Here is a 16,545-nt window from a genome sequence, read left to right on the forward strand (position 1 = left end):
AATACTGATCTGTGTAGAGAGTTTACTGAATTAGAAGTGAAGGAAGCTTTGTTCGCTATGGAACCTAACAGAGCTCCCGGTCCTGTGTCAAGTTCTATCAGGCATGTTGGGAAATTGTCAAGGATGATATAATGTTGCTGTTTAAACACTTTCACAACAGGACGTTGGATGACCAGCATATTACTGAGACTCAAATCCTTCAAGGTTTGGTCGTTACAGATGGATTTTAAATTAATCAAAACTGTGATACAGCTTACTTCCATAGTACTGCAACAGTAGAGTTTTGACGATTGGATTATGTCTGTATTTTGGGACTGCTTCACTCCGCAATTTCAGCAGTGAAAAATGACAATTGGATTCTGAATTTCAAAGGAGCTACACTCTTGGATCATAAAATAAGTTGAGTGTACACAAAACTCCCCAAAACTTCACGGGCTCTTGTGGCCCATCCATCTAGCCCTCCTACCAAAAGCGGCAAAAGAATTGAGATATCTCCATCTCAATCACCTATAACTGGTTGCTTGTTAGCCATCTTGTCCGAGATCTTGCGATCTTCTCTTTTTTTTTCTCTAGGTATGAAAACTAAAACAAGAAAGATCTCCAAGGCTGGCGAAAAACAAAAAATATGTGAGCCTACTAGACAGACCAATTCAGTTCCAATTTACTCTACACTGTACACGAGCAAGCGAGCGGCCATCATAAGGTGAGCTTCACCCGTTGAGCTTCGCCAAGAACTGGTTCATATCATACTCGTCCGCGTACTGCGACTGGTCCCACAGCTCGTCCAGCCCACTCAGGATTGACTTGAGGCCCTTGCGACCCGGTTTCCCCTTGTTGCTCTCTTCTTCCGTGGCGCTCGAACTGCTTGGGAGAACCGACGCCTGCACATTGGAGATAGGATTAGGAATGAGTTCATACCACAGGGGAACTAGTTTGTCCCAACTATCTTACCTTTCTGGAAGCAGGGGTCGAAGTGAACAAATCGAGTAGCTGGTCAGTGTTCATGGTCTTCAGGCTAGCGTTCTCAGAGTTTATGACCGCGTTGGCGACCGACACCTTGAACCGCTGGAGACTCATCACTTTCTCCTCCAGGGTGCCGCGCATGATGAGACGGTGCACATTCACAACTTTCCTTTGGCCCAGACGATGTGCTCTGTCCATCGCCTGTCACAGCAGAATTACATTCATCAGAGGACAAAGTGATAATCTGAAGTCATTGATAGTCAGAAAAACTGCATATGGATTCTAATTAATGCGGGGGGAAATACGTTGTCCCTCTGTTCAGATGCAAAGACGAACCTGAAGATCCTTCATTGGGTTCCAATCATGTTCCATGAAGACCAAAGTGTCAGCAGACGTCAAATTCAAGCCCAGACCACCAACTGCAACAAACAAGAATCATTTAAGCAAAGCCTTTCTAGCGTACCAAGGAGTAAAACCCCCACTTCACAAGGAATTCCTTGAACCTACCATGAGTCGTTAGTAGAAGCACATCGATGGTTGGGTCCGAATTGAACGTTTTGACAATTTCAAATCTCTTGTCCGTTTGAACAGAGCCATCAAGCCGCAAATAGGTGACGCTGCAACATTATCAAAATCTCCCTGATCAGATGGCTTGCCTAGAAAGGCGATATGATGATATAATAATGCACATTAACTCTTGATGACTTTAAATGCTGCAGGAATATGAAATGGCAGCAAAATTACAATAAAACTAGCAGCCTAAATTAGTTTTTGGTCAATTTAATCAGTGGTATCCCAACTCAAATTTACACATTAGACAGTTCAGCAGCAGCAATTCTGAAATATTTAAGCACACAGGACTCCTTAAACAGTAAAACAGAAGGTGAGGCACATAATGGTACTACATACAGCAACGTTCTTCCAGATAATTTGCATCTGCTACTAATGTGAGAATACAGCACCAAATGGTATTTGCTGAATATAAAATAATGCATATCTAGATGCAACCAATACAGGTAGGAAAATGACATAAAACTCACCTTCTCATATGGGACTGAAACAGGTCCTTCTCAATAATGTCAAGGAAAGCCTACAGAAAAAGTTGAGAACAGAATAAGGATGAAATCAGAAGAGAGAAACAAGAGAGACATCACAGAGAAACAGACTCAGTACCTTATGTTGAGCAAAAATCAAAACTCTGTGTTGCCCAACAGCTGCAGAAGCATCAGGACTAGATATTTCTGATCCTATACCACACTCTTGCAATATCTCTTGAAGAGCAACAAGCTTAGGAGAGTGGTGCAGCTCATGCAGTTCATCACCAGTTCCCATACCTATTTCCTTTAGATGCTCCACAATATAGTCAGGTGGGCTTTCCCCAATTACAAGTAAAGGATGGCTGCAGAGCTTCAACAGGTATTGTAGTGCCTGCGTTATTACAAAAGAATATCGATCCATTTAGAGGGTAGTACTAAAACAGGGTACTACAGAATGAAGAAACAAGAAAGAGTTGGCAAACTGTAGCCACCTGGAACACATGGCGAGTTGCCTTTGGTTGAGAGGTGGATGGCTCTGATTCATCTGCTTTTACTATAGTTGAAATCTCTTCTTTCACGTTGGAGCTGGAGAACTTGTCATAAAGTTTCAGCTGTAAATGGCTGAGATTGCAATGTCTGTCCTGGATAATCTTCTCTGGAAGATCCGATAAGACTTCATCCTTGGTTCTTCTGAGTAGAAATGGCATGACCTGTGTATAGCAAGGTTAATTTATTTATCAGCAAGGCAACAATATTAGTGTTATTTCTAAATATGTAAGACACAAGATAAAAACCTGTTTGTGAAGTGCCTCCATTGCAAGAATGCCTGCTTCAGCATCCTTTGCTGAACATTTGGAATCTTTAGCTGCTATCAGTGGTTTCCCATATGTAGATTGGAACTGTGCAAAGCAATGTTTGGTCAGATTTCAGCATACCAAGATAGCTGCCAGCCTGCCATGATGGAATATGTGCTTTTGACGAGAGTAGTATGGATTGCATCTTTAGGGAAGAACTTATTTTCAGCTGGTTGAGGTCTAAATAAGAAAAGGTGTGTCTACTTTCTTTGGTTTGTATGTATTCCACTTCGAGGTTTATCATTCAAAGACTAGTTGAAATAAATAAATTTATGATGCAGCCTAGCACATACTAAACATCATATGTAAGAAAGTGTAATGGCTCATAGTTTTAGTTGTTGTGGTGTCTATAGACTCTAGAATAAAAATATACACATACCACGAAGGCCAGATGACCATTCTTCAACTAACAAGCAAATATTAATGAAGTCATTGTTGTTCAAATTCTAGTCTTAACTGATAATATTACGCCTGTGACTCTGATGGAACACACCATGATAGTTACTTTTAGATATGCTAGGCCAAATTCTAGTCATTGATAGTAACTCTGTGTTGGGATGTAGGGAGTAGGAGGCTAGAGCAGACTAAAAGTTACTACCAATCGGTTCCATAAGGAAGTACAGATTCATAGCACACAACTTACCTGTTTTTCTGTTCCAAGAAACCCTGGCATAAGGAAGTCAAATAGCGACCACAATTCCAATACATTGTTCTGCGGTTCAAGAGAATGTGTCAACTTATAGAAATAATTAAATCAATGGCAGCTAATTTACTATCCACAAAGGACACAGACATAAATGAATATGTGAACACAAATAGAGAGCAGCATAAGGTATACCTGAATAGGAGTTCCACTCAAGATAAGACGGTGCTGTGCTTTCAACTGCTTCACAGCAGACGTTATTTTAGATCTTGAGTTCTTTATTATGTGCCCTTCATCCAGAACACAATAGTTCCAAATGACACTCTCGAGAAAATCGATATCCTTGCGTATAATATCATACGATGTTATGATGACATTGAATTTATCGAATTGAGCACGGAGCGTCATCCTGTCTTGTGACGAGCCAATGTACTGAAGAGGTTTCATGATAGAGCTGTCTATGTATTTCTCCACTTCGTATTCCCAGTGTGCTACTAATGTAGAAGGACAGATAATCAAAGATTTTGGATCTTTGTCATCATTCCGTGCACGGGACTCGGCAATATCACTTGCTACGATAGCAGACGCCTGGAGTGTCTTGCCAAGCCCCATGTCATCACATAAAATTCCATGTAACTTAAACCGTCTAAGGAATGCTAACCAGTTGATTCCTTCTTGCTGGTACCTGACAAACAAGATTTTATTTTAAAAAAACATCAGAACAAACATAAACCTGCAGAGAGGCAATATACAGCAGAACATTTTTCAACATATGAAGCAAGCTAGACTCAACTTACATGACAAGTTCATTTTTATGCATGCAAAATAAACAATTTCAATAAAGTAGAATGCCATCATGAAGCCAAATTCTGACTAAGGAACTTTAATGATAGTTACAGACCTGCGCAACTCAACACTGAGATGAATGTTGAGCTTGTGATCATCGATTTGAGAGTTGTCAAGGAGTTGTTCCAGAAACTGCGCATCTTCTGTGCTGCTATATAAGCGCTCACTTAGTCCACTTGGTAGCGGAACTCCCTTCGCTAATGGCAGTAAAGGGACCAAAGCAGCGAAACTGTGAGTGACAGACTGCCTAACAGATCCATCAGGGTCGCTCATGCACCTCAGAAGAGGTACAACAAGGAAAGGAGCATAAGGAACCAACTCCACAGCCAAACCCTGAACAAGAAGGCTCAAAAGCATCCCAGCTCCTTGTCTTGCACACACAGAAGATGAATCCGACAACATTGGAATGGCATTTTCTATGACAACTACCATCACATTACCGGTCAGTGACTTCGCCATTGACGTGATACACCTGGCAGCAGCTAACCTAACAGCCACATGAGAATGACGCGCGCACCCAAGAATACAGGGAAGGAGCCTTAACAGCTGAGGCCTCAAGGGCTCAGGCAGGTGAGGTGTAATTGAACGAACAACCTGCAACAATCAGGCACACCATTAGAAGCATGGACATGTGACTGAAATGCAGCCAAATAAGTCTAGACTAAATGATTTGACATGACGATCTAAGCCTAGAGAATATAACTGTCACAGCCACATAACACTGAATCCACACTAAGTCCTGATGGAACAAACCTGGATGTTATTTATGAGGGACTGTGGGTCCTTATCCTCACAAGACCTGCCTAGTTGTGTGATACTTGGATCATCTTTCTGAATGTCATCTTCGATCTTAATAGGTTCAAGAAACTCGGTAAGGCAATCCCACAACTTGGGAAGTTTTTCGAATAATGATGATCCAAATTTCTCACAGAGATGCTTTAAAGCCAACTCTGATCCACGACGACTTATATAACCTTCCGTTTTTGTTCTTTCTTCACCATCAGAATTCACATGACCCCTGGATTTGTGGTTGCTAAAACGCTTCCCGATTGACAACAAATTTTGGTCCTCGATAACCTGTATTGAATTGATAACAGCAGCTTGAGGTGTCTCGCTGATATCAGTGCATGCTAAGGTGCAGAGGTTCTTTGTAAGCTTGTCATTGGGGCCTGGCTTCCGACCAACACAACCAAAAATGAGCTCCGCAAGTGCATCTGCAGCTTTGTCTTGAAGTAGTTCCTCCTGCATGACATGGAAACATCTAAATTCATATGCTAAATTGACAAAGTAGAATTGCTAAAGTAAGCACAAGGCTACATGTTTTACCTGTTCTCTTTTTATTGCAGCCATTAAAGGTAAAATGACTGGATTCAACTTGCTTGGTAACCCCGACATCCAGACAACAGCAGAAGCCACTAAAGAAGAGACAGTGACGTGCAAATTGTTCTGCATAACAATATCAAATGAGTTAACTTATGTGAAGATGCAACCATGGACCGACCAAGAATAATGTAACACAGACCTTCAACATTTTAACACAAATATAAACAGACAATAATTGGAGAAGACACATACCTGAACACACTTCAAGTAGCCTGATGTGGACAACAGGCCTTGTTTAGCTGACTCTATGTTATTCAGGACAATTTTCTCACTGTCCGAAGGGAGATCAAACTCAGTGGGTAACGACAGCTTTGAAGCAAAATTAATAGCATCATCAACGCTCAGCATGTCAGCGTTAAAATTTAAGCTGCTGGCATAATCTTTGAAAACAGCACAAGACTCTACTGTGCGGAATAAATTAGTGGCTTCATTGCGCATCTTTGTGTATGTTCTTGCAAGTTCAGAATAGGGAAGCACAGAGCCTTTTGTTGGAAATGCCGGATCAGAGCAAGACAGCAAGTCCAAAAGATACTCTTTCACAGAGGAGAAGAAAGCTAGCAATGTGCCCACTGCAGCGAGATCTCTTCCTCTGAGATCTTTAAACCAAGAAACAATAACCATAGAAGCCACCTGGATCAACAAAACAGATCAGTACAATGCAAATAGTTCTGGAGTGAAGATATTAACACACTAATATAATGCGGCCATTTCTAACCTGTCTCTGGACTCCTGAGAGAGACATGACATCATTAGCAAGTGGAGTAAGAACAACTTGCCACGAGCCAACTGGCAACTTTGAGGCGAAAAGCCCAAGGGCCATTGCTGTTAGCACTCGTGTATGGGTAACAGATTTGTCAGAATCGGCCCCCACGATTATCTTTGGAACATTTGAAGAAAGATCGAATTGCTTCTCGTGTGAAGTATTTTCTCCTGTAGAACCAAAAGATATCATTCTTGAACTTTCATGTTCTAGCTTTGCAGATCTTATCTTTGCAGCTCTTGAACGGCTTCCTCGGGGAAGGGCAACTGGCATAAACATTTTTGTAGAATCCAATGTTGAGCCATACGGAGTCGTAGCAAGTTGCACCCAATTACTAAAATATGATATTGCAGCACACTCAAGGTCTTTCTCAGGGCACTGCAATATCCAAGATGGTTTTGTTTGTTAATACCATCCTATGATAGACAAGATTACTAAAGTTTCTGGGTATTTACAAACGGTAATGCTAAAACTCTGACGCCAGATTTTTAAACATGGCAAATTGAACGTTTTTTATGGCAACTTTAGTTGGGACGAGGATGGCAGTTTTAGTTTATGAGCATGGCAATTTCCTCACAAGAAAAAGAACAGAGGCGGATTTGCCATGCTTGCCAACTAAACTCGTCATCCTCAGTAAACACAAATTGCCATAAAAAAGGTTCGATTTGCCATGGTCAAAAATCTGACGTCAGATTTGTAGTGAAGTCTCTTTACAAAATGCCCAGAAGTCCAGAACATCAACCTGAAGTAGAAGTTTCCAAGCCCTTTCAGAAGATTGAAGAATCTCGTCATTCGACTCCAAAAGTATATTCTGGAAGGCAACCTGCAGTGAATCACCTAATATGGATGTAGGCCAGAAATTAGATGAGGCGTCTCCAGCTGAACTCCTGGTGTTGCAAACCTCAAGAAGCCTCTCCTACAAACAGTCAAAACTTCACAGTTAACTAGGAAAGCATAATGATACAACTGGACTCGCAAAATTCAGTATACATAATGGCGATGAAATTGCATTATTCCATACTTGAGGCTGAAAAAAAACAACTCAAAGTAGTATTTTACTAAAGAAAGTTGCCTAAAACATTAGCCTGATGGCTCAAAACTGATGCAAATGTAAGGCGTGGACTTGCACTGAAGGCAACAAAATTGCATTATTCAGTTCTTGCGACTGGCAAAAGTATCTCATGGCAGGTTGTTTCTTTAGTAAATAAAGCTGAAAAGGGGATTAGCCAGATGATTCAAAGCTGCTGAACTACACCGGCTGTAGAGACATGTGATTGAATGGTAATGACTGCTAATTTATATAAATCCATTCCAAAACTCTGGTGATTTCTTTAGTAAACAAAGTTGCAAAAGTAGCCAGATGGCTCAGACTGCTGCACCACATGGTTGTAGAAATTTCTCACTGAACAATGATGGTTCTTTGACTTCTTTCTAATAACTCAATTCAAAATATCCAGTGAATGCCTGATACATCAGCACAGTAAACCAAAGTGGATCCTAAATTCCAAGTAATTCTTACCAATGTTCGTATAGCAGAACGCCGGACTGATGTAATACTGTGTCTCATAAAAGGCCACAAACGGGGTGTCAGTGTGGCTAAAACATAAGGGTTCTCGCTGTATGCCAACTTGTCTTCTTGCTCAGCCATCTGAGTAGCTTTGTTTAGATCAAATTCTCTCTCGCTTAAGGCTGCCGTGCCAAGCATCTTTGGAACCATCTCTGGTTGCGAATATATCTCAGCTAACAAATTCATTACACTGAAATAGAAAAGAAATGTTAACAGTTTAGTTTCAGAAGATGAAAGAACAGCCGTAAATTGGTCAAATAATCTTTGGCTTATGCTCAACTTTACGCTAATGTATGTTTGCCACACGACACGAGATTGAGTGATACCTGCTTGTAGATGGGCTTAGGTCATCAAGGTCAAGCAATATATCCCATAACAACATCACAACTGAATTCAGCAATTGATCATTTAGTCTAACTAAAGAAGCAGCAGCCGGGATCAGGGCCTCTGCAGCTACAGCACGGACATCATCATCCGGATCTTCCAGACCAGCTTTACAAGCATGAAGGACATACTCAAACAGATCTTTAAGCATTTCCTGGCGAGGCAGAAAACGGTATTATCAATTTTGTATACAGATTGGGTATCAATTCATACATCAACAAGGATGAACAAGCCATTAACAGTGCACACTGGAGCATCTAGATTGACATGAGTTGTACAAAGCCCAAGGTGTAGTCAATCACATAACAGCGCAACATGGAAATAAAATCTTATATAGGTGATCAGTTGCTCGATTAGCAATCACCTTGCGAACCGCAACCAGGTATTTAATTCCAAGGAGGCTCCCATGACGAACTTCCCACTCTTGCCTGCGCTGAAAAAACAAATAAAAGAGATGACAGTGATGACAAAAGTGAATGTTTTGTTTTAGAAATGGATGATCATGAGACAGATAACTACAACACATACCTGCATTTGCAGCAAGATATTTAGTGTATGGCACACTAAAGAAGGATGCATGTACTTCAGAACAGCACCAAGAGCTTGAGCGCAAGTTTCACGGACAGGGGCAACCACTTGATCAGATACATAATCACCAAAGCTGCGAGCAGAAAAAGGTGTGCAGAAGTAAGGCAACCAAGAAAAGGATATATAAGCATGTCCATCCTGAAATCTAGAAATGCATACCGGTCCAGTGAGAGTGCACAAAGGAAACGAATTGCACAATCTTGAAGAAACTCCCAATTCTTCATACACGAGTACTTGGCCAATTTCATCAGTTTCACATATTTTGAATTGTCAGGAGCATGTACAACAGAACTTGGATTTGATACCGAGTTGAGTGCACTGTTGAGTGATGTACATGATGTTTCCACTTTAGACGGATCAGTTGAATTATCAAGCTGCAACTCTGGCTCGACCTTTACATGAGCAGAATTAGGTTCACCACTCGATACAGTGAGCACATTACTCAAACCTGCCTCGGCTTTGGAATCATCAGGATTGACCAGATCCTTATCCGCGTCAATGTCCATAAGCTCAGAAGGATTTGGCTTCTCCTCTTCCATATGTCTCTCCACAACTGGTTCAAGCATAATCTCAGAAGGATTTAGCTCTTCTTTCTTATGCCTCTTCAAAACCGGTTCAAGATGTTCCGCATCAATGTCTTCATTAAGATCAATACCATGAGGCTTTTTCAGGGTGTCAGAATCGGTTTTATCATCCAGATCAGCAAAAGGTGAGCTCAGATCAGGGAAATATACTCCAGCACAAGCACCTTGATGCGTCAAAATTTCCCTCAAAGCCATAATGGTGCCATGGCGAACTTCCCAAACTAAAAGGAAACAAAACTCAGTTAAAGGATATAAGCAACACAAAAAGAGACAAATGTTGGAGTTGGGACGTGCACTTACTAGGGTCAAACATGTCAAGAATAAGCTGATCAACAAACTGTTGAAAAGGCCATCTCCCACTGTCACTATACTCCACATTGTCTTCATCTGCAACTGTGTCAGAAGCATCCTGAAATTAGGGAAATGAAATTATCAAATCATCATGGATTGAAGACAAAGCCATCCTCCTAGGAATGCTACCGCAAAAGTAACGTCTAATTGCCAGACAAAGCAACAGCAATAACAAACTAGCAAATTTGCCCATGCATTAAGCACAAGAACATCAAGGCAAGTGAAGTGTATCAGCCAATTGCACCATGCCACATATGTAGGTATATTACAATCAAGCAATTGATACAAAACAAAATGTTACTGATTTTATGCTTTGAAATATTGAAAAAATAAAAATACTAGCAGGCATAAATTTGCTGATGCTTTAGATTATTTCAAAAATGAGGTATCTAATATATAAGTTAACCATCTCATGAAAGTAAGTCAAATATATTTTAGAATATGTGAATGATTGATCCTTACATTATATGTGCCAGCTTGGTCAGAAGAAGCTCCGTTGGACGATGCAGAACTTTTTAGCACAACCTCGTCATCCTCCGGTATAGACTTTGTATGATCCTTTGCATTGCTCTTTGCTTTACGCTTCAGCATATTACGTTCCCTGGCACTTAGCCGCTTAGGTCGAAAAGTAGAATGTTTTGGATACCTAGGAACCATGGAGGCAACCAAGTGCTGAATATTCTGACCACTATTATACGAATAAAATCCATTGTTTTGGACATTTGCACCCCAATAATTCTTTTGGGCAAGAAGATCCTCATCTTTGAAAACATCATTGAGATCCATAAACTGCTCGCACACATCGAGACCTGCACTAGAATAAGAAAGAAGTATGAAACCAATCCAAAATAACACTGGAAATATGCAAGTAGACATTATGGAAACAGCACACGAGATCCTATATGAGATCAGATAGCACTTTGCGTCACATATATTAAGCAAAAGGGAACGAAGGAGCAACTAATGATATAATACCTTTTTGACACTAATAATATTTTAACCCCTGCTCGCAATCTCAGCAAATCCAATAATAGATGTAAGCAGCGCAATATAATTGGTCAGAAAATTAGCTACTTAGTATTTAGTGATCACCAATATACAAATTCAAACTGATCGGCAGAATTCTAATGTATGGCACACAAGAAAATGCATTACAAAAATTGATATTACAATTAACTGACAAAAGGGCTAGTTATCCATCTTTAAATCTATAATCTCACAACAATCTATATTTTGTGAACACCGAAAAACAATAAGATGAAACATTAATTAAATCTTGGAAACAGATTGTGCTTTACCATATACATAGTAAGAAAAATAACATACCTAAACGCCGCCGAAGATTTTGCTTTTGGCGAGCTAAGCGGTCTGATGGATTCTTGCCATTATCGTTAGCAACATCGAATTCCTAGCAATCAAAACAGAGAGAACTCAAGTAGTCAGACCAAACTCTTTAGTTCATTGATGTGTTACGAAAGAAATCCAAAACATTTTAGTTGTGTTTATCAAATATTGAGGAGCAAGAATAATGGCACAAAAGATGCACCTGTCCACCCGATGACAACAAAGGAGACCCAAATTCCAGTACCCTGTTTATATCAAAGCTGTGACAAAAAGAACAGCATTATTAGTCTCTTCATTTTAAGAGATGGGAACAAGACAGAAAGAGGGAAGTAAACAAAACATTGGGAAACCAAATGCATCAAACCTTCCAAAAGCAAGCTCAGATGTTGCAGTAGTATCAGGGCGTGGCAATGCTGACGCAACATCACCAGTTTCATCAGATAACCCAGAAGCATGTTTTTCTGCTTCCACGGCTGCAAACAAATCTTTGACTGACGTGTGCTTGACATTCTCTGCTATGGAACCGATCGCCTGAGCTGCAGCAACCCTCGTGTCCCAATTCTTACTACGAAGGTACTGAGACACCTAAAATTGGCACATGAGAACATAACGTTCAGCCACCATTACGTGCATAATGCATAGAGAATGAAAGCTGGCCACTCTCCAGTAAACTATGCATAGCATATATGCTAACATGTTGATATCATAACAGTATGAGCCATAATTTAATCTGACTGAACATATGTGAGTACTTGGATTGCTCCATAAAAACACGAATCAACATTCGAACATGCATGCATGGGTGAGGTCATATATATATATAGCCAACAGAAGTGCTATTTGACGGATCAACTTAGACATAACCGAGGATGTAACATATAACAGAGGAAACAATGTAGGATGAATTCATGTGTTATCAAAGAAGAACAAGAATGAACTGATGCAGCTACAAGTCATGCATTCCTTCATACATTATGGCTTGAACAGCACAGCATGGAGCATACTAGGCGAACAGTTGAAGGGTTCCTTCCAGGTTTGCAAATCTCACAACATTAAAGTCTGTGGCATCGTGCACGTACCTTTTTCAACAGAGCATTTAGCTCCTGGGGATGTGTCCTTGCGATTTCTCCGATCTGGCGCGCGGCCGCGAACCTTGTCGCTTGCGTCGAACCGGCTAAGTCAGGTTAAAGGAAACTTTGCAGAAGAGATGATGGTGGTGATGAGGCAGTGAACATCACATAACAGTACATTATTATATATATAGGTTGGTAAACACTATGGTTATTTATTATTAAGCATGGCTAACTTGAAACTCTATTCCAACTGAGCTAGGTGAGGTTGAAGGAAACTTTGCAGAACAGATGATGAGGCACTGAACCTCACATTACATTACATTATTAGGTGGCTAAACTAAAGTACTAAACAGTAGGGTTATTATTAAGCAAGGAAAACTTTATACTCCATTCCAACTGGTGTTTGTTTTGGTTTGTTTTGTTTTGTCCAGAGAGAGAATGGGCACAAACAAACAAACAAACAAACAAACAAACAAACTAGAAGTGAATCAACACAGGAGGCAGTTGCATAGAGTAAATGAACCCAAAAAACAATAATAGTGCAAGTGCAGAGTGCAAGTCCCTTGGAATGAAATAATAATAATAATAATAATAATAATAATAATAATAATAATAATAATAATAATAATAATACTGTACTATGCAAGTAGGAAGGAAGGAAGGGGAGGATACTGTCGAGCAATGTGAGGAGGCGGTGAAGGCGGGAGGAGCTCTGCGCGGCCATACTGGGGTGGCACTCATCCACTCGAATCCACTCGAATCAATCAATCAATCGCTCCGCCGCATGCCTGCTCAGCAAACAACAACACGGGACGGGTGAGGGCGAGCGCAGGTAACGGACATGCGCGCGCGGGACGAGGACAAATCGGGCGCGGCTGACGGTTTCAAATTGGATTCGAAATCCGCGGAGCCGGCGCACGAGGCGCTGCGGGGCCTGTGAGCGGTTGCGCGCGAGGCGGATTGCCGGCGGCGGCCGCGGCGGAGGGGGCGCGCGCGCGCGGCGATCCAGTCTTATCCGTACGGGGGGAGAAGGCGCGCGGCAAAAGAGAAGAGACAAATCGAGAGCCAGAGAGAGAGAGAGGGGGGTGGGGGAGGGAGGAAGGAGGAAGTACCTGGGGTGGCGGAGTAGGGTCGGCGGCGAGGTGGGAGGTGGAGCGCGGCGGCGACGGGGGAGGGAGAAGGGGATCGCGGGAGGAGGAAGGAAGAGCCCCCGCCGGGGAGGGGAGGGGGGGCGGTGTGGGGTCGGGGTGGCGAGCCCAATCCTCGGTTCCTCACGCGCGCGCCCGGGCTCGGTCGCTTCCCTCCGCTGCTTCCTGGTCCAGTCTAGCCGACCGATGGATGGATCCAGAGGGAGGGAGGGCTACCGGGTCGGGGTTGGGGGTTCGAACTGGCGTGGCGAGGGTGTTATTTTATAGGCGACCTGCTTCCCTTCCCTTCCAGGCTTCCACCACCTCGGGCCGGCCTTCGGACTTGGGCCCACCTTTCTTTCTTTCTCCTTTCCCTGGCTGGGCTCTCTTCTCCTCTCTCTCCCTATGTGGGCTTTCTTCTTCTTGGTGAACGACATGTTTTTTCTCTCTTATATATGAAGAAAACCCTTTTTTCTCTTCCCATCGTAGCACGGCTTCTCCCCATATTTGACAGGTCCAAAACCCGGGGTACATGACGTAAGGGAGCCCGGCCTCGACCTTGTCCGGGGCCCACCAGGCCCAACGAATACTGTCGGGGATATACCCCGCGGTATGACCCGGCCGGAAGTATGACCCGGCCGGACTTGGCGGCTCACAGAGACCCGGCGAGTATTTGGTGACTTACTGATAACCCCAACGGCGGATCAGGCGGACGACAAGGCCCAAGGCCCAGCAGGCTGGCTTATACTCTGGTGGGCCGGCTTAAGGAGAAAGGGATGACGAATATTTCCTTTACGAGGAAGCAAGACCCGGACTTGTATTCAACTTGTAAGAAAAGATAGACTAGTCCTAGTCCTACTAAGACTCCACATGTAACCCGCCCCTCTAACTTATATAAGGAGGGGCAGGGCACCCCAAAGAGGGACAAGTAAGAAGAAACAATCTCTAGGGCTAGACACCGAGAGCCGGTTCCCGGCGACTCTCCCGTGATCATAATGAGACCTAGCCTCAAACAGCATGTAGGGTTGTTACCGGATGATGTTTTCCGAGGCCCGAAGCTGTCTAAATCCTTGTCTTGTGTTGCATCTCTCGATTCCGCTCAACCCCTCTCAAGCTACCACATAGATGCGCTGGCCTCGCGACTAAGTCCTGACACTAAAGGACATCTGCCGTGACAATTTCACGACAGCTGGCACCCACCGTGGGGTTTGCGCACAGTGGTGTTGAGTTCTTGGAGGGATCTCTCTCAGGGTCGAGAGGTTCACAAATTTTCGGATGAAGAAAGACGGTTTGAAAGGATCTGCATCAGTTTCAAGTTCGTCGGACCTGATTTATGATCTGTGAGTTTTCCGCGATCCATCAATCGCAGGTTACGTTGAGACGGACTGGAAATCTTCCGTTGTAGTTATTCTGACCAATCCGTCAAGTTGTGTTCATTGCGCCACGCCTCCGCACATAATCTGTTGATGGACCAAGTCCCGAGGCAAAAGTGGTACTACTACTACATCTCATGCGAACCAAGTTGTGTTGAAAGTACTGCTAATCGTACTTGCACTGGTTTAAAAATCAACAAAAGGAGCGGCGGCTTGCGGAGCACCTGAGGATTATGCGCGAGCGTGGGCTGGAAGGAGTACTACAACAGATTCATCATCACGTGAAGACAAAAGGAAAAAAAAGAATATAGCAAGGACTTGGACAGGACTCAATCAACTACGACCCGGATTATGCTTCGTGGCCGAGTTGCCCGCAGAGCCGCCTCCTCTATGGCAGGTCAACGCCGAGTTGCGCCCGGTCTCACCCCAAACGATGGCCGGGTCTCTCTGCTGCTACTTCAAGTGCAAAGCGATCAAGCAAAAGGAAGAAAAAAGATATATGTCCACGCGTACATGTATGGATTTCTATTAAGATATTTGTGTGAAGAAAATTGGAGTTTTTTAGACGGAAATTTTTGATCCGTGTCGCCGAGGTCAACAAGAAGTCTGCAGCCGGCCAGGTATGCTTATGGTTCTATCAAAGTTGCCGCTAAAGCCACAGTATTTTGAGGGAGAACAGTACGCTCAGAAATTCATTAAATACCGTCATGCAACAGCACCAGTGCAGGGTTGCCTTTTCCGTCGAGCCACTGCTCCTCTGTCACCGATTACTACTGCCACCCGGTCGTCTTCACTCGCCGGCGTCGTTAAGCCGCCAGCGCTGGGCCTCAACTCCAAGTTGCTAAGCCGCCCCTACCGTGAAATCGCCTTGGCTGCTGTTACCGCTTCCGATGAGCACCGATGAGCGTCTCCCGCTGCTCCCTCCGCTGGTGTTGCTACTGCCTTGGGCGTCGCTGGCTCCGTGCCGCGCTGAGCTATTGACGTTTGTGTGGCGTTGCGAGTTGCTAAGGATCAGTTACGAAGCATTAGTCGTGGAGTGTTGTTTACATAAAAGACAAGTGGACAGGGACACCCAAGTTCAATGCATTGCTTGAGGGGTGTGGCTTACTTCACTAGTAGAAAAAGAGGCTTCCATACGCCCCCATTAGTCCCCAAAACAATCGAACCGCGACAAAAGGGGTCTTTAGTCGCGGTTCGGGAGGAGACCCGCGACCAACTATCTGGGCCCAGCGCGCTCGGTCGACAGCTGGCGGACGGGAGGGGCTTTAGTCCCGGTTGGCCTGGCCAACCGGGACTAAAGGTCCCCGAAGGCCTTTAGTCGCGGTTGGCCAGGCCAACCGGGACTAAAGGCCCATCCAGCTGGCGGACGGGAGGGGCTTTAGTCCCGGTTGGCCTGGCCAACCGGGACTAAAGGCCCATCCCTATATATAGGACTCAGCTCACTTCACAATTTTCAGAAGGGGGTGGTGGGTTTGCTTTTGGTTCCTCCTATGCACACAAGGTGTTCGATGAAATGCCCGAGAGCCTGAAACAAACATGATATGAAGTGTCCGAGCCACACTTGAGCTTTCTCATTTATTTTTCCTCCGCGATCGCGGTTAGCAACTTGAACCTTTCATGTGTCATTGATAAAATATGCATGTGTGTAGTTCATTGTTTAATTTGTAT

The 16,545-nt window shown here is 43.4% G+C and overlaps 1 protein-coding gene across 1 annotated transcript; it reads right to left on the reverse strand.

The window, feature by feature from the left end:
- Nucleotides 1-330: 330 nt before the first annotated feature.
- On the reverse strand, nucleotides 331-13,757 carry LOC109767457 (TATA-binding protein-associated factor BTAF1). The gene is made up of 29 exons (XM_020326214.4): nucleotides 13,490-13,757; nucleotides 13,050-13,165; nucleotides 12,384-12,478; nucleotides 11,669-11,889; nucleotides 11,507-11,564; nucleotides 11,287-11,368; nucleotides 10,423-10,769; nucleotides 9,910-10,018; nucleotides 9,185-9,830; nucleotides 8,966-9,098; nucleotides 8,802-8,870; nucleotides 8,380-8,591; nucleotides 8,006-8,243; nucleotides 7,229-7,402; nucleotides 6,442-6,864; nucleotides 5,919-6,356; nucleotides 5,670-5,789; nucleotides 5,097-5,585; nucleotides 4,399-4,937; nucleotides 3,693-4,182; nucleotides 3,498-3,566; nucleotides 2,795-2,899; nucleotides 2,492-2,710; nucleotides 2,137-2,391; nucleotides 2,004-2,053; nucleotides 1,471-1,580; nucleotides 1,300-1,382; nucleotides 952-1,164; nucleotides 331-881 (listed from the first exon to the last, which is right to left on the reverse strand). The coding sequence occupies exons 2-29, from the start codon at nucleotides 13,099-13,101 to the stop codon at nucleotides 711-713; spliced, it is 6,210 nt and encodes a 2,069-aa protein (XP_020181803.1). The 5' UTR covers nucleotides 13,102-13,165; nucleotides 13,490-13,757; the 3' UTR covers nucleotides 331-710.
- Nucleotides 13,758-16,545: the final 2,788 nt, after the last annotated feature.

The sequence above is a fragment of the Aegilops tauschii genome, chromosome 1, assembly GCF_002575655.3.
Source record: "Aegilops tauschii subsp. strangulata cultivar AL8/78 chromosome 1, Aet v6.0, whole genome shotgun sequence".
Lineage (NCBI taxonomy): Eukaryota > Viridiplantae > Streptophyta > Magnoliopsida > Poales > Poaceae > Aegilops > Aegilops tauschii.